This window comes from Podarcis gaigeae (genome assembly GCF_964106915.1).
Source record: "Podarcis gaigeae genome assembly, chromosome: 14".
Taxonomy (NCBI): domain Eukaryota; kingdom Metazoa; phylum Chordata; class Lepidosauria; order Squamata; family Lacertidae; genus Podarcis; species Podarcis gaigeae.
In genome coordinates this window covers 6,488,369-6,506,949 of record NC_139690.1, presented here as the reverse complement: position 1 = coordinate 6,506,949, position 18,581 = coordinate 6,488,369, and the positions used below count along the sequence as shown (strand labels likewise).

Here is an 18,581-nt window from a genome sequence, read left to right as displayed (position 1 = left end):
CCTGATAAACCTTCAATGGAGCTCCACAGAACTTTGATTATCCCCTTCAAGGAGCATGAACTGCAGAAAGGGAGAGGAGTGGTCATGACTGTGATGCCACAAAGGGTTTAATCTTCCGTGGCATCTCTAGGTAGGCAGGCAGGCAGGCAGGCAGGCAGGCAGGGATGGATGGATGGATGGATGGATGGATGGATGGATGGTTAGGGGATGTTCATCATCTGAAACCCTGGAGAGCCACTACTGCCTGTCAGTGTGAACAATACAAAGCTAAACAGATAAATGGCCTGACTCAGGGCTCACCGACACTTTTCTAGTCATGGGTCCTAGAGGTTTTAGTATTGTCCCACCGCTTTCCCTGGGAAAACCCGCTGTTTACTGCTGAATCATCAAACATCAATCGGGTGCCCTGGCTGGGCCTTGTTTTGGGCCTAGTGGTGGCCCTGCTGGACACGAAGCACTATTGGGACTCGGAAGTGGCCTGGTGGCAGGTACCAGCTGAGGGAGCCTCGCAGGGTGGACAGAGAATGCTTTGTGAGGGTAGCTTCAGGAGCAGAGGCACCAGAGTGGAGGGATGTTGGAAGATGGGAGTTGCTTAGGGGGCAGTGAGGAGGGTCAGTGCTGGTCTCATGAGGCTGAGAAGTTGGCAGGCAAAAAGGCATTTCGGAGGTGTCAGGAGCAGGAGATTTGGGGAGGCTTTTGGTTTGGTTACGCATGAAACCCAGAAGTGGGGGGGGGGGGAGATTCAACCAAGCCCCACAGCACCTCCAGCTTGTGAGGAGACCCTCCCCAGAGCCCAAGGAGGACGCCCCCTTTGAGCTCCAGGGAGGGTCTCCTTGCAAGCTGGAGGCACAGTGGGGTGCACCCCACTTAAACATATATCACTTATGTGCACAAGGGGCCGGAACGTAACCCCCACATAAATGGGGAGTCTCCTGTACTGTAATTTAATTCATACCAGGAAATGGAGGGAGAGAGCTGGAGAGTCCTCGTGGCTCAAGAGGAAACCCTCCCTGCAGCCCGAAGAAGACTTCAGTGAGAGCGGAGAGGAGACTGGAGGCGCAGCAGGGCTTTGCTTTCTGCACGTCCTCCAGCCTCCTGCTGGCCCCACAGCTTCAGTTCCAGTTGTGGATATTTTTGGTACAGTATTTTTGATCTGGATTGGAGAGAGAGTGGGAGAGAGGGCATTGAAAGTGTGTTTACATGTTTTCCACTTATGCACCGGAACATAACCCCCATGTAAGTGGGGAGTCGCCTGTAACGAAGGCAACCAGAGGACTCCTCAAAGGAGGAAGCCACTGTAAAGAAGGCCCCCAATCAAACAACAACCACCACCATCCATTTCTGGAGGGGAAGAGGTCAAAGCAGCCAAACACAATTTGCTTTGGTGGGGTACAAAGGGAAAGGGAGCTGACCTTCACCCTCAACTATAGAAGTAGAACAAGTCACCAACCAACCAACCAACCAGCAGGGGCGACTGAAAATAAGGTGTCAATTAATCACTTCTCTCTTTCACACACACACACACATTATTCCACAGAAATAATAATAAAAGAAACAATAAAAATAAGAAATCAGCACAGGTATTTAATGTGATGATGTGGTGTCTACCATCTTCAGTCACAAATCCACAGATACACCATGGACCACCTGAACGAGGCTTGTGGATCAGAGTTTGGGAACCCATGGTTTAGACAAATTCATCGAGGACAATAAGGCTCTCAATGGCTACAAGCCATTACGGCCATGTTCTGCCTCCATAGTCAAAGGCAGTAAATGCCTCCGAATACTTTGAATACTGGAGAAAAGGGGGTCAGAGAGGGTTCATGCGCCCATGTCCTACCTATTGGCTTCCCTTTGGGGGCATCTGGTTGGCCACTGTGAGAAAAGGATGCTAAGATCAGAGGTAGGCAACCTAAGGCCCGTGGGCCGGATGTGGCCCAATTGCCTTCTCAATCCAGCCCATGGAAGGACTGGGAACAGCATGTTTTTACATGAGTAGAATGTGTGCTTTTATTTAAAATGCATCTCTGGGTTATTTGTGGGGCCTGCCTGGTGTTTTTACATGAGTAGAATGTGTGCTTTTATTTAAAATGCATCTCTGGGTTATTTGTGGGGCATAGGAATTTGTTCATTTCCTCCAAATAATATAGTCCGGCCCATCACATGGTCTGAGGGACGGTGGACCGGCCCATGGCTGAAAAAGGTTGCTGATCCCTAGACTAGATGAACCCCCTTTGGGTTGATCCAGCACCCAGGCTCTTCTTACATTCTTTAAAACACACACACACACACACACACACACACACACACACACACACACACACACACTGTATGCCATATAATATATTAAGTCAACAGAGGCTGCCTCTACTCAGTATCAACAGCTTAATGTTTCCCTGCACAACAGGAGCCAAGCAGAATGCATTGACAACACAGCACATTCCTGGCAGCGTGGATTACAATACTCTGCAAACAAGGAGCTCACCAGGTTGCAGCAGCATCAGTGAGGAAGGAGAAGAAAAGACAGTGGAGGGAGGGGCAGAGCAGCCAAAAAGAAGGCATGAGGGGCTGTTTAGGTGAGCTTCCCCAGCAGCAGCACAGCCCACTCCTTGCTGCTACAGAGAGAGAGGACCTTCCTTCTTCTGGCCCAGCAATAATTGCTTGAGGAAAAACAACAAGGTGCAACTTTTCTATTCCTACAACCATCTACGTAAAATAAAACAATGAATACCTCATGAGAAACTCTGAGTCAAAGACAATGTCTTGCCCAAAATCAACAATCAAGTTCATAGATCTTTTTAGATTCGAACTCCCATCTCCAAGCTTTGACTTTTAGTGAACTGAAAGTTGTTTTGCGAAAGCTTAACTGTCCACGGCAACCAGAAAATGCATCCATGTAACTGGAATTTGAGGGTTTTGGTTTAAAAAAACAAAACAAAACAGGAACCCATTGAGTAGATAATATCTTGCTTGCGATGAACAAAGGTCATTACTTAAACAAAGGCTCCTGAAGAACCTACAATTGTTTCCCCAGCACCACCAGCAAGTGATAAAAGCATCAACGTCATGTTCTCTTCAACTTACGTGAAGGCAGAAAAAATGTCACTTGCAAGTAACAAGGAGCTGGTCATCCTCAAGACTCAGGCTGCTACTGTGAAACCCCTGAGCTTGGCCTGCCATGAAGGTGTCCAAACTGGGATAAGTCCACCACCTCTTATAAATGAGCCAAAGCAAAATCCAACCTAGTCATCCTCTGTTGACTTTCTCCGTTCTCAATTCGACATCATGGCTCCTCCAGTTGGGCTTTATTTGGTCTTGCTTTGTTGCTTGCAAAAGATGTAAGCGTCTCTCACTGGTCCAGTGTGACTAGTTCAAAGTATGGGGTCATAAAGAGCAGGGAGCACCAGTTCCTTCATCACTACTCCCACCTCTGCTCCTCTGCCTGTATCTTGATTCTCAAACCCCACCACCACCTTCGGCTTCATGCTACTGTTTGGAGATACACATGGAACTCCTGTTCAGACATCAATGCTAAATCACAGCCTAGCACGACAGGAGCAAGCCTAGGTGAGCATCAGGCTCCTCTTTGCCACAGCCACAAGGGCAGGTTTGGAAGCTTTTGCTTCCAGTTCAGATGGACAGCAGCTTGTCATTTTGTCCAACACAATAAAACTGGTTTCAAGTGTCTCATTTAAAAAACCTTTTTTTAAAAAAAACACAACCCAACAACAACAACAGGTGCTTAAAATCCTAAATGACTTAGGCCCCAAATATCTGAAAGACCTTCTCCATCCCTACAGATCCTCTTTGGTGTGAAGAGCAGAGGGGCTGTGGGGCTCTTTTGGTAGTTTCATCACCTTCAGAAGTGTAAGGAATGGTAGCCAGGAAGAGACATTCTATGTGGCAGCCCTTAGATTGTGGCTCTCGCTCCACACAGAGGTGCATCTGAGCATCTTCATTGCATAGCTTTTGGCATATGCTGAAGACAGACCTCTGCGCCATGGCCTTTGACAGGTAAGCGTTTTGTTGTTATTTGTGGGACACACCTCTTTGGGTGAACCTACACTGTTCTGTTGGAACAGCTTGGTTTTACTTGTCTTAATAGCTGTATACTGCTACAAAAATATATATAACCTGCTTTTATACTGCTGTTACTCACCCTAGGTCCTTGTGGTGAAGGGCAGGTAACAAATCAAGTAAATAAATAATAATATTACCCAAAATGTGTCCATTCTAACAAAGCAGCAAACTGCAAACAAGCAAAACCAGAAGTGAAAGCTTCTCTAGACTTATCACAGCCACGCTGAAGGAGTGGGAAAGGAGTGAACCACAGACTTATTTATGCTCGTCCACATCACACCAGGCCCTGGGTTTCTTGTGGTGTGCAAATAGGGCCACAGAAGCAGCAAACTGGCATGTAGGAAGAGTTGAAAAAAGGGTTTCAACTCATACAAATCTTCAGTTTTTTTAAGTCTGTGAAGCTGAGAATCAGTTCGAAAGTTTGCCTCAGTCTTAGTCCACCTAGTGCTCTCCAGATATTATGGACTGCAACTCCCATCAGCCCCAGCCAGCAATGACATAGGACACTGAAGCTAAAGGGAGACTAGTCCAAAAAAATCTGGAAAGCACCAGATTTTTGGGTGGGGGGCGGGGACTGGCTTACAATCTGAAGTAATCTGAAATGTCTCCAAGACATTTGGTTCTTAGTATCATGCACAATGATAATAGTGATGATACTGTACGAATGAGCCTGTCATTAAAACTTGACAAAATATCCACATTTACTGCTAGTTCATAATATTATGACCAAGGGGTGGCGGGGGGGGCAGCTGCCTCCCCTAAATCAAGTAAATCAAGGAATATACTTAACTAACTGAGGTTCTGCCCCCCCCCCCCGCATGAAGCCTGCATCCTAACAAAAATCCTGGCTACGCCCATGGATCTGTGGTGAACTGCCCTGAAAACATTGTTATGGAGTGGCCTGCAAGTACTTTAAAGCATGCGTAGGCAAACTAAGGCCGGGGACCAGATGCAGCCCAATTGCCTTCTCAATCCGGCCCACTGACGGTCTGGGAATCAGCGTGTTTTTACATGAGTAGAATGTGCCATTTTATTTAAAATGCATGTCTGGGTTATTTGTGGGGCATAGGAATTCGTTCACTCCCCCCCCCAAAAAAATATGGTCCGGCCTCCCACAAGGTCTGAGGGACAGTGGACCGGCCCCCTGCTGAAAAAGTTTGCTGACCCCTGCTCTAAAGGAATAAGTGCAGTACAAAATTGTTCACACTTCAAGGTTTTTCCACAAGAAATATGAGTGTATTCTTATTCTGTGTAAAATTTTTGAATAATGTACTATTTACATCTGAATGTAACCTTCCATGTTGTTCAATACAGATAGCATTTCTAAGTATGTGCTTAGCTAAGGTGTACATTTACTCACAAGTATGTTCTGCCAAGTTCAATGGGGTTTACTCCCAAGAAAACATGCATTGCGCTGCAGAGGGCCAGCACTGCAAGATGCTACACCCCGACATTAGGACGGTGCTTGTGGTTTCTGCTCAAATAAAAACTAAAGGATTTATATTTCAAAAATTCATCAGGAACTCGACTTTGTCAACTTTTACTTCGAGAACATGACAATGTAATAAATATATAAAAGACAATTTCTAAACTGTGTTATATGAAAACCTCCAACAAAAGCTTAAACAGTATGTTATAGATATATAACAAAATCAGTACAAACAATCAGAGCAGCAGTAAAAATACAGAACTCCAATAAAACTCTGTAATATATACAACAACAACAACAACAACAACAACAACAAACACCCCAGGGTCCACAACAACAACAACAACAACAACAAACACCCCAGGGTCCAGCTTACAGATCAGGTAAAGGCTAGGGGGGAAATTTGCCTCTTCAAAAGGTGTGTGAAGCATGTAATTGATGGTGAAAATGCCCTTTAATGGGACACTGCCATAGAATATTTCAGGGGCAGCATTTTTTTGAATCAGATCACCTTCTCTCAGTGTCCCAGGGTTGTTGTGAGAATAAAATTGGGGGGGGGGGGTTTAGAACCATATACAGGCAATGGCTATTTTACACTTGTTCAATGCAAGTGCACATTGTTGCAACCTAGAAGTGGCCAGAAAAGGGGACAGAACGGGGTTTGCTTACACATGCTCTGCCAACATGTGGGGGGGCCACGCAAATCAGCGGTTGCTGCACATGCAGGTCCCGCTGACTGAAGCCAATGAAAATCGTGCATGAGCCGAGCGTTCGCATAACAAGATGATGATTTCCATTTATTCCTATGGGAAAATTTCTAATGCATTCCCAGCCACAGAATTTTGACCCCCAAAAGCCAAAACAAAAAACAGAAAAACTGCTCTGATTTGTCGGATCATTCTCCCTCCTTTCCTCTGCCAACCAACAGAAGGCAAACAAGGAAGTAAAAAAAATGCTCTCTGTTCGGAATATGTGGTGTGAATAGCGAGGTTTAGGCACTAAATCTTCATGTTTGGATAAGTGAATTTTCACACTGCAAATGTCCGTTAAGCAGGACCTGCATGTACACAACCTTGAACTCAGAGGAAAAATTGGGTATAAATGAATTAAAATAAATTATAACTATGGCTACCTCCTCCTCCTGCAATTATGCCCGAGACTCCATGAAACATTTAAAAATGCTGCTGTTGTTGTTTAGGTGCCTTGTCTCCCTCTGCAACAAACATCTATCCTGAGCTGAAGCAAACCCAACCCCCAACCCCCATACAAATGTGACTACCATTGCTCAAGCAAGGCGGAAGGGATTAACAACAAAAGTTAAAAGACAGGTAACCACACACAAAGCTTTTTTTGCAGACCTGCCTCCTGGCTCAGTCCACTGACTTCAGTGAATGTCTGAAAGGATCGGCAGATCCAGCAACTGTTTTATTTCTTTAAAACTAGGATCTATTACTGTAGGCACCACACGGTTTCCAGTTGTTCATGATACCAGCTGGAAGTCGCTTGGAAATTGAGGTTGGCTTCCTCTACCCTCCAAATATTTTCTGGCTAACTCACCACCTGGAGGAAGGGCACACCCAGTTCCTTATGTATCCCTAAGGCACAAATACATCATCTACGCCCAAATTTGCTATCAAAAGCAACCTGTGTGTGTGTTGATGTGTTAGAGGAGGCAATAGGAGACAATACACATATATACAGTCAGATATTCTCTCTCTCTCTCTCTCTCTCTCTCTCCCCCCCCCCCCCCAGACACCAACACCCACAGGTACCTAGTAGTTCACTGATGAACAATGGTGGGTGAAACAATCAGAAATGAGACTGATAAGGTGCTCTGGCTGCAGGCTGAGGCAGCAGATCAAGCCAGCTTTGCATGAAAGTGATTTTTTTAAAGTGGCATTAGAAACTCAAGATACATAAGCCAGGTGCCAAATGGCTCCTTAAACCACAGTTTCAGTTGCCAAAATGGAATGTCGTCTTATTTTTCAAATGATGGACTGTGATTATCAGTTAAACATCTGGCTAGTTCAGATGACAACCTTGAGCTAGGTTAATTTATCCAAGGATAGTCCACATACATATTGGCCTATTCCTACCTTTTTTTCCTTAACCGTGACATGGGTCTTTCATAACGTTAAGAATATTCTTCACAAATGTGAGCAGGGCAGTGGGGTGGGGTGAATGAAGACAGGCTACAACAATTAACTATAATGTTATTCACTGCTCCTGCTGAGGCTGAACAGAAAAAAGCATGTTGGTTCCTGAAATTCATCCTGACTGTGCAAATAAAATATAACTGATAGAATTCTACAAAATGTGGTATTAGTGTGTGAAAACAGTCAAGATACACAGACATGCACCTCCAGATGGAGATGTCAGGTGCCATCCTGGCACCCAGACATCTTCACTTGGTCGCAAGCGGCCAATAGGTAAAGGTAAAGGGAGCCCTGACCATTAGGTCCAGTCATGACCAACTCTGGGGTTGCGGCGCTCATCTTGCTTTATTGGCCGAGGGAGCCGGCGTACAGCTCCCTCGGACTGTACATGGCATACAGTCATGTGGCCAGCATGACTAAGCCACTTCTGGCGAACCAGAGCACCACACGGAAACGACGTTTACCTTCCCGCCGGAGCGGTACCTATTTACCTACTTGCACTTTGACGTGCTTTCGAACTGCTAGGTTGGCAGGAGCAGAGACCGAGCAATGGGAGCTCACCCCGTCGCGGGGATTCGAACCGCCGACCTTCTGATCGGCAAGTCCTAGGCTCTGTGGTTTAACCCACAGCGGCAATAGTCAGGCACAAATTGTGCCTGGTGCCTGGCTAATTTCAAACACTGTCTTTAAGCAATTTCGGTGAAAGGAAAATACAAAGAATGACAAGCTCCACTGGAAGTTCTCAAAAGACAGCAAAGTGGACAACTGTCTTGTTAGACATTTATTTGCCCAAAGAAGGAGACTGGGGAACAACAACACCTCAACACACACACTAATTAAAATGGGTAAAAATCAAATCCACCAGCAAATCCACCTGGCCAAGTTCTACTGAAATGAACAGGGGCTGGGCCATGCCAGCATCACTGTGTTCTTTACATTTCTAGCATTATCCTTATGGTACATCTGCTGGGGGGAAAAACTAGTCTGCATCCTTAATAGGACTTGCAATCCACTGCCTTGATAGTGTAATTTCTGTTGAAGATGCTTTAATTACAAGGTCTTGGGGCAGGTAGGTTGGGCACTTGACCCACTCTGATTCGCTGAGGAACTATGACTTTTGCAGCCCTTTCTTTGGGATAGCCAAATGGCCTAAAAAACTGGATAAAAAACTGGGATTGTGTTTATCCATGGGGATAAACTTTCAATGAAAGCTGCTGTTCTTGGAGACCAAAATTCTACACACAACAATACGACATCAGAACGGCACATCAGATAGTGTGGAAGGCAAAGAACTCTGGGAATATGTGCAAGCTGCTTGTTGGATCAACGTCTTAGCTGGCATTTTGTTTATGTACGCCCCATGTAGCTGCTGTTGCACCCTGTAACCTTTTGCCTGCCTATGCACCACTCTGATTTGGCATTAAAGCCTTTGGCAGAAACAGGGTTGGGATTTTTGATTTCTTTGTGTTGCAGTGAGGGTCATGTCAAAAGGGGCTAGTGAGGATGCCATTCAAGCTGTACCAAAGCTGAGCCAAACTACAACAACTTCACTAACTTCTGACAGGACCCTGATTGATCAGGATTATCGTCTAGGCAGCCCAATATATGCGTGGTTGCTCTAAAGAACATTTGGAAGCTCTGCCTGGTTCAGGATACAGAAGCATGCAGAGAGACAAGAGAACATCTGCCCCTTTCTGAAGCAGTCACATGGTGGCTCCCAGTTGACTTCTAGCCCTGGGTAGCACCCAAAACACCTGTCTCCAGCTTACTTGGAGAGAAAGGCCTTGGCCACATTTCTGTGACTTTCTCACGGAAGAATGGTGGGAAGTGGCACCAAGAATGAGACTGTCTCCTTCAAAACAGGGGACAGGGTTTCACTCTCACACACCAACATGTAATGTGAATGTGTGAGGCACTGCTTGGCAGATGGTCGCAGGGGTTGCATTATTGGCAACTGTGTGAAAGTTGTTGCACCAATCTTCCCTGAACCTGGCCTGGCACTCAGCAGATGTTTGGGACTACAACTTCTGTAAGTCCCAGCCAGCATGACCGCACGCTACCGGGGCTGAGAGCACTGCTATGTTGGCTGTGGCTGATAGGAGCTGTAGTGCAACACATCTGCAGGGCACCAGGTTGACCAACCAGATGCCCTAACAGGGCAAGCCCGCCAGCAATAGCATTCACAAGTGGAACACACTTTAGCAGCCTTAGTAAAACTGCAGACTGACTCTCAAAAGTCTGGAGCATCAGAGATGTCTGTCGACAGCCTCTTTGTCAAATGCACCCTCCACAAACACACAGTGGGCCATACAATGCTCACTCCGCCCTAATTTTTTATTTTTACCTTTTTCCCCCCCACTCCACTCTAAATTAACCAAAATCCCATATTCACAAGCAGTTGAGCTGAACAAAGATCTATCTCCCTTTTGATGTTTAAGTGTCTGGACACAAAAGCGATTAGCATAAAAGCTTTAATGAATCTAAAATAAAAACAGAAACACAGAGATTAAATCCCCAAAGTGCAGCAAAGGCTGGGGCAATTTGCAACCCTGCCCTAAGTGACACTAATCAGGGTTGTCTGGACGCTGCTGCTCAGGCCTGGTCTTTTTGTCTAGACATGTAATCCATGAAGGAGAAAAGGGGAAATAAAGAGCTCAGAGATCAGCTTGGGCCTTTTCATCAGTACTGTAAGAGGAAAAAACCAGTTCATGGCCAGAAAAACAAAACAAAAACAGCATCGGTATGTAGCTCACTGATGCCTGTGTTGCATTTCGATTATTGTATATATAAACACACATACGCCTGGACAACAAAACAGACACCATTTCATCATATCCATTTCAGATGGGCAGAAAAGAATAATCCTGACAGGATTAGAAGATACCAAATCATTTTTACACAATACTTAATCAGCTGCAAGAAAAGAGTCAATTGTTATGGCTGCAACCCATTTAAGATTTATTAATTAATTTTATTTATTTATTTATTTATTTATTTATTTATTTATTTATTTATTTATTTTGCATACATCCTTCATCCGAAGATCACAGTCCAGTTCACAAGAGAGAAATACAAAATGAGAACACAAAAGACATAATACTATAAAACAAAAACAAATCTGTAACCCTCCCCCAAACACATTTTAAAGGCCATGGAATGCTGATCAGCCTGTGGCCTGGTTATAGAGAAACGTTTTTGCCTGGTGCCTAAAGATATGTAATGAAGGTGCCAGGTGAGGCTCCCTGGGGAAAGCAGTCCACAAACAGGGAGCCAGCGCAGAAAAAGCGACCTCTTGTGGAGGTGGCACACAAAGAATGGCCTCAGGTGATCATCACAGGGTCCAGCTTGGTTCATATGGGGAGAGGTGGTCCTTGAGGTACTGCAGTCCTGAGCCAATTAAGGCTGTAAAGTGGTACCTCTGGTTACGAACTTAATTCGTTCCGAAGGTCAGTTCTTAAGCTGAAACCGTTCTTATCCTTTTGCTAATGGGGCCACCAAAGACGCGCGATTTCTATTCGCACCCTGGGGCAAAGTTTGCAACCAGAAGCAGCTACTTCCAGGTTAGCAGAGTTCGTAACCTCAAGCGTTCGTAACCTGAAGCATCCGTAACCAGAGGCACCACTGTATAGGTCAAAACCAGCACTTTCAATTGGGCTTGAAAACTAATTGGCAGCCAGTGCCGTAGGGCCAAGATCAGTGTACAGTGGTACCTCGGGTTACATACGCTTCAGGTTACAGTCTCCGCTAAGCCAGAAATAGTACATCGGGTTAAGAACTTTGCTTCAGGATGAGAACAGAAATAGTGCTCCGGCAGCACAGCAGCAGGAGGAGGCCCCATTAGCTAAAGTGGTGCTTCAGGTCAAGAACAGTTTCAGGTTAAGAACGGACCTCCAGAACGAATTAAGTACTTGACCCGAGGTACCACTGTAATATGCTCAAACCATCTTGCCCCTGACCACTTAATTCTGCACTGAAGTTTCCAAACCATCTTCAGAAGCAGCCCTACATATAACATGTTGCAGAAATCTAATCTAGAGGTTACCAGAGCATAGGCAACGTAAGTTAAACTATCCATGCCAGATAGGGGTGCAGCTCGCCCACCAACCAAAGCCAATGGAAGGCAGTCTGTGCCACTGAGGCCACCTGAGCCACAAGTTACTGCAAAGGATCTAGAAGCACTCCCAAAGTTATGTATCTGCTCCTTCAGAGGGAGTGTAACCCCAAAGTGTTAGAAACTCAGATATATAAGCTAGGTGCCAAATGGCTCCTTAAACCGTAGCTGCAGTCACCAAAACCTGCTTACCTGCTTAAGAAAGCTGGAGGGGCCAGTCAGATGGAGAAGCCAGTCACCAGCCTAGCATCCAGAGATCTCCACTTGGCCGCAATTGGACCCACGCCAGTAGCAAAAAGAGCCTGGCAAATTTTGAACCTTGGGTGTCTTTCACACGTGTCAGACCACAACTCCCATCAACGTTGGTCAGCATGGCTGCATTATGATGCTGGGGCAATGCGAGTTGTACTCCAGAACATCTGCCAGGGCTGATGGGAATTGCAATCTAAAACATCTGGAGGGCACCAGGCTGACAAAGGCCATAAAATGTTAAACCTAAAATATAGTACCAACCGCAGAAGCCAGATAACAGATGATAACAACAATGCAGATCTAAAAAACACTCCCCCCGCCCACAAGAAGAAGAAATTATGGAAACTCTGTAAATAATTATGTCTTCAGCTCACACCAGGAAGACTGTAAGGCATTCCACAACTGGGGCACCAACACCAAAAAGTCACCACCACAACTAATTTGGCAGGGCACTTGGAGAAAGAACTCTGAATGTGATCCTAGGGCCAAGGTAGACACATGGGACAGACACAATCTGTAGTTTTTAAAAAGTTTAGTTGTGAGCTGCTTTGAGCAAGTAATCTGGCCTCTGATTCACTCCTGAGCCCAATTCAGCGTGCTGGTTTTCACGTAAAGGGACAGGGCTTGGGACCTCAGTGCCTAACAGACTGCCTTCTCTCATTTGTACCCGTTCATACCTTGAGGCAACCTTTGTCAGCTTGGTTCAGTCCTTATGTGTCAGACTATAACTCCCATCAGGCCAGCATCTGCAGGATGGTGTTGAGGGTGATGGGCATTGTAGTGGAAACGCATCTGGAGGGCACCAGGTTGGGAAAGCCTGCCCCAAGGTCATCTGCAGAGGCCCTTTGCCATGCGCCTAGAGAACCGGTTCTACAAGTGCCTCATAATATAACAAATATCGCCTGTCAAACACATTTTAATTTCCAGAATAAATTCTGTTGTGGCTAAAGCAAGAAACAATATTGCCGACCAAGGCCGCAACTGACCAAATGCACTGTGGTCCATATAGACTTGTTATCATCTCCAAGTCTTCCATTTTAGTAACTGCTATATATCACTGTACACTTTAAAAGTGACAATGGGGAGAACAGGTTTAATTAGTAATCAACTACAGGATTATTTGATCAATCGGTGGCGGAGGGGGAATTAGTGAGGTAAACTTTTAGATGTTGGGAAAGCAAATTAAAGGGGAGGCACATTTTGGCACTAGTGTGCCCACTGCAATAGAGAGATTAAAAGGTGAGCTATCCTTCTATCACCAAACAGAAGCTCTTCTTTCAATTTTGTAAGGTACTTCAATTATCTTAAAATAGCACCTATACTGAGGTATTGTTTTTAATTGCAAACCACTAAAAGGCAAATAAATTGTCATTAAAAAGTTATTTTAAGAGAGTGACAATTCATTGAAGCAAACTTACGTATAACATTTTATTGATATATAACATTTATATTTTTTTGTAACCTCACGTCTCCTCCAGGAAAACGTAAAAGGCTCTACCCATCTTCATTCCCCCCAACCCAATTTCCCCTCTGAGGTAGTTTAGGCCAAGAGACAGTGATTGAACTAGAAACTTTGTGGCTGTGTGGGATTTGAACTTGGGTCCCTCCCCTAGTGCTCACCTGGAGGTGTACTGCACTTTTAGGCACAAGCAGTGATCCTTTCACACAGGGGTTCTGCTCCCGGCCGCCACACACACCGGCAAAGTGTATATAGGTGCCCCCACCCTGTTACATCCCATTCTGCCCCTCCCCCATTCTGCCTTCTTTTGGGTTCAAAAAGATCTGTGTGTCAGCGATCACATGTCAATTGGATGTGTCTAATATGGTTGCCACCTGTACTTGTTGACAATGGAGTGTGCATCCAAGAGTGAAGTCAGTAGCACCAATGTGACCTCCCTAGGGTGCAAGCCTGGCCAGTGTATCTGGAGGTCCCGGACTGCCCAGAGAACAAGACCCTCCTCTCAACCTCGCTGATGTGGCTCAAAGGGAAGCAGAGCAAGACGTTTGGCACCAGCTTGGCTGCTGTTGCCCGAAGGAGGGGTATAAGGCGCCATCCAACCATCTTAGGGACCCCACTCCAGTTTTGTGTAGGGTTTACTCCTTAGCCTTTTCTTCACGCAAAGGTACCCCTCAGGTCGTGGAGGTTTAAGTTCAAAGTTTTCCTTCTCCTAGATGGGCTACCTTCCCAGGTTGACAAGCCCCATCTGCCCCCTCTACAGCTTGTGCAGAAACCGCCTTCTTAACCGTTGGACCCACCAACAGTGAAAACCTATGTATGTTTATTTAGAATTTCAACAAGCCTTTCAAATGGAGGTCTTAATCTCAATTGGTGCCTGTATTGGATTTTAATTGATTTTATGTATGTGTGGTTCTTTAAAACTATTTTAATATAATTTTTTAACCTGTTTTCATCTATGCAATTATTTTAAGTTTTACTATATGTAGCAGGTATCATACATACACACACACACACACACACAAAATGCTGTGTTATAAATTGCTCCATGCCTCATAGAAGTGATTTATGAATTAAATAAGTAGCAATAATAATAATAATATAATTTATTTAGAATTAAGTCCCACTAAATTCAATGAGGCTTACTTCCTAGTAAGTGTGTTTTGGACTGCAGTCGAAGTCAGTCACATTAAATCCGACTTATGTTTCAGGAGTTAGCATACAGATTTTCAGATGCTCTTTTCAGTAATCCCAGCCAGAAAGACAAGGTTTCATTTTAAGCTTTATTGGTTAATGGAGAACACAGACCATTTGCCACCTTCCATACACAGCCATTTTTCTTACTTATTTATGGGATTTTTAGCCCACCCTACCCCAAACCTCAGGGCATTAGATCAGTGCACTATTCCAGCATGTAATGGAACTGCAAGTCTGAGCTATGCTCTACAAAATCCCTGGTTGAGCACATGGACTCCGGCAAAGAGTGAGAGAAGCCATTCAAGCTGAAGACTGTTTACTAGCAGTCCACTACAAAGCAACAGCAATGAAAACCAGCCCAGAGTACACACCAGGGCACAATCTCCTGAGAGCACTGCAACAAGATGCTTTTGAGCTGCTGTTTCACAGACACAAGGATACATGCAACAAGACGCTACTCTATCTATACAATCCAAATTCCAATTCCCAGTTCTATTCCCAAAATCATGTGTATGAATTTGAATCCCCACCCCACCTGTAGCCACACGACTGAGAAAATGGTGACAGACTTGCCCAGTGGCTACGGAGCTTCAATGGGGGGCTCACATGTTCCTCCTACTCACTTGTGATCCCCTGAGTGACCTTGGCGCACTCTCTCTCAGCTTACTAGCCCACCCCAAAGGGCTGTTGTTGCAGAAATAAGAGGGCAGGGCCCTCGCAGGTGTGGCGCCAAGATGCGTGGAGGAAAGTTGAAACACAAATAAATCCCAGCTTCAAGACAGGTTTTTTTGAAGCCTGAATGGCTGAGTTCAAGGGGACACACTTGTTGCTAAGCACACACAGGATCACAGACTCTGGGGCCAAGAGCAGCCAATGGGGAGATGGGGTTAAAAGGAAACTAATCCTTATTATCTGCAGCATGCGCCCAGAGCTAGAATCCTGAACACTTGAGACACAAGCTCATTCAAACTGGCGGGGCTTCCTTCCCAGACGCAGCATTCAGGATCACCTTTAGGGTAAGCAAAAATGCTGCCTGCCCAAAGATGGCTTTGGGTACTCTGCGCTGGCTGGTCACACTCCCAGTAACAGCACCATTCCAGCAGGCACTGCCACTGGGCATCCTCCATTCACTCCCATCAGGCTGACAAGCCAATCCCTAGCTAAAGCAGCCAAGGCTATGCAAAAACATTTGGCAGGTTGTCTATGTGTCTTTTAAAAAAAATGATGTCCTAGAAGCCCCAATTTTATTAGGAATTAAAACAAACAATGCTATGGTGTTGTGCTTGAACTAAGCCTATACACCCAAGTTCATATAAAAGGGAAGAGGTTTTACTTAGTAGCCATTTTGTCTTCCAACTTGGATGTTACACCTCCCCTGAAACCACTGATGTAAACACCCTATTCAAGTGGCTGATTTCTGAACACTAGGAGAATGGGAAAATATTTTAAGTGGGTGTCTAAAAAAATAATAATACTGTAAATCAAACACTTCAGTAGCAGCAGCAATTTAAGACACAGTCAGGATGCTGATGGAGAGAACTTCTAACTCATGGCATTCTGTAAACAAAACAATGGCAGCGAGCAGACTGGAGTCAGCAGACGCCTCCTTTGCCTAGATTTTTAAAGGCTACTGAATAGTCTGTTCCCCAAAGCCTGTGTGCAATTCACCATCTCAAATGCAATCCCTTCACACAACCTGTATTGCTTCCACTGACAATTCAATCTGCCCCATATATTTTACGCCATGTAGATCTCAATTTCAGATCAGCACTACACATACCCAAAATGTCATTTTTAAACCACAAGAGCAAATGCATTAAAGCTTTCAAAGGACATCGTGCACACAAGGAAAGTGAAAGGCCTTTATACTGTGTTTTTCAAGCACTGAAAGACACTTCGTTTTCAGGAATTTTATTTTTGCAAAGAAGTCGGTTCAGCTGAAAAAGGCTTCAAATGGAAGGCAAAGCCCGGGTGCCTCCCACTTCGCAAGCCAGTGTAGTGTCTAAATCTTCAATGGCAGACAGCGAGTCAGTCCCTGGCTTTAGGAGTGTACCCAAGGAACAACGTATTGCAGTCTTTTTTGAATGAACATCTTCTCCAGCTCTCTTGCTCAAAGGGGAGGTCTGATTCTGATGGAAAACCCGGAGCAGTGCCGAGGAAACGGCGCCCTACGCTGCAAAAAAGGGGGGCTGCGGCGGCGGCAGCAGCAGCAGCAGCTGTAAACAAGCGAGGGGCTGCTGCTGCTGCTGCTGCTGCTATTGCTGCTCAGCAAGAGGCAAGTCACCCCATTCTGGTGTTTGCAGCAAGGAGGGGAGGGAGAAAGAGATGCATGTCAACATGCGGCAGAGGCGCCCCCGCCTCCTCCGACAAACGCGCCTTGGAGTGGGGGGGGGGGCGCTGGGCGGAGGAGGAGAGGGCGAGCCCAGCCAGCCGCCAGGCGAGGCGATGCCCCTTCACGGAACGACCTGCTGCTTTGCACACGACGGGGCGAGGCGGGGTGGGGGGGGGGAGAAGGCATGTCTCTCGCCTCCTGCCCCGGGCTGCACTGGACGCGACCACCGTGGATCGGGAAGCAGCCCCGTGCAAAGCAGCGCCTGGCGAGCTTTGTGTTGGGTCGCCAGCAAGCTAGCTAGGAAGCATGCAGGCAGACGTGCACCCTGGCTTGCGCGCCCAGCCCGACCCCTTCTCCATACGAGCGTGTCTGGCTCTGTCTGCCCGGGTCTGTCTCGCTCTCCCTCCGCAGAGCCGAGTAAACACATTTTCCATTTCCCCTCCCCCACCCTGCAGACACACAGGCACACACACACGCCCCGCCGCCGCCTTCTTCCTCCTGCCGCCGCAGAAAGAACCTTGCGGGATCGGAGCCAGAAGACAGCATGGGAGGGGAGGCGGCGCAACGGGGGCTCTGCAACCCTTGCAAAAACAAAACCCCGATCTGGAAGGCGAGGGGCCCGTCCAGGCACCCCGACCCGGCACCGTCGCGGCTCAGAGCGCCCTATCAATATGCAGCAGGCAGGGCGGCTGGGCACATGCAGCGCATGCATGAGTCAACCCCCGGCCGGCTCCCTCCCGAGCACCCAGCCAGCCACCCCCGGGCCCGGAGCCTTCCCCGGGCTGCTCACCAGATGGAGTTCTTGATCTTGTGCTGCAGCGCGCTGGCTTCGGTCCCCTGCAGCCCGGGCACCAGCGCCGGCAGCGAAGGGGCCGCCGTCGCCACCGGGGCGACCCCGCCGGGGGCTTCGGGGGGCGGCTGCTGCTGCTGAGTCGGAGGTGGCTGGTGCTGCTGCGGCTCGTCTGCCATCACTGCCGGGTCGGGGCTGGCTGGCTGGCGGAGGAGGAGGCGGAGGCGGAAAAAGGGAGGCGGGCGGAGAGGGCGCGCGGCTGGCTCGCTTGGCTAGGCCTTCCCCGCCGCCGCCGCCGCCGCCGCACCACCACCACCAGCAGCCACCGCTGCAGCCCTCGCGGGAGCCGCCTGGCCCGGCTGCTGGCTGGAGGGGCGCATACCCGAGCAGGAGCCGCCGCCGCCGCCGAAGGAGGAGGAGCCTCCCGCTGCCGTTGCTACGCCGGAGGAGGAGGAGGAGGAGGGAGGCGCATCGCGGCCAGGCGCGCACAAGGAAGGCCGGCCAAAGGGAGCCCGCGGCCGCGCAGCGCAGGCAGCAGCACCTCGCCTCCGCCGGGCTTGGCTTCTCCGCCTTGCAGCCTCCTGTGGCTGCCGCCGCTGCCGACTTGGTCGGTCGGTCGGCCGGCCGGACAGCCTGCCGTGCGCGCAGCCTCAGTTCGCGCGACCGCCCTCCTGTTGTCGCGGGAGAGGCAGGGAGCGAGCGAAGTAGGGCGCGCGCTCGGCCCAGGAGGAGGAGAAAAGGCGCAGCCGCCTGCCCGCCTCCTCTGGTGCTCGGCCCG

General features: G+C 47.5%; 1 protein-coding gene across 2 annotated transcripts in view; it reads right to left on the bottom strand.

Moving 5' to 3' along the window:
• RFX7 (regulatory factor X7) overlaps positions 1 to 18,532 on the bottom strand; it is a 46,188-nt gene extending 27,656 nt beyond the window's left edge. The window contains exon 1 of one of the 2 annotated variants that reach the window (XM_083712420.1): positions 17,804 to 18,532. In XM_083712420.1, the coding sequence (XP_083568546.1) occupies positions 17,804 to 17,982 (179 nt within the window). In that variant the 5' untranslated portion in view covers positions 17,983 to 18,532. Of the gene's footprint in view, positions 1 to 955; positions 1,814 to 17,803 lie in introns of those variants that run through there. The other variant, XM_083712421.1, reaches the window with a different exon arrangement.
• Positions 18,533 to 18,581: the final 49 nt, after the last annotated feature.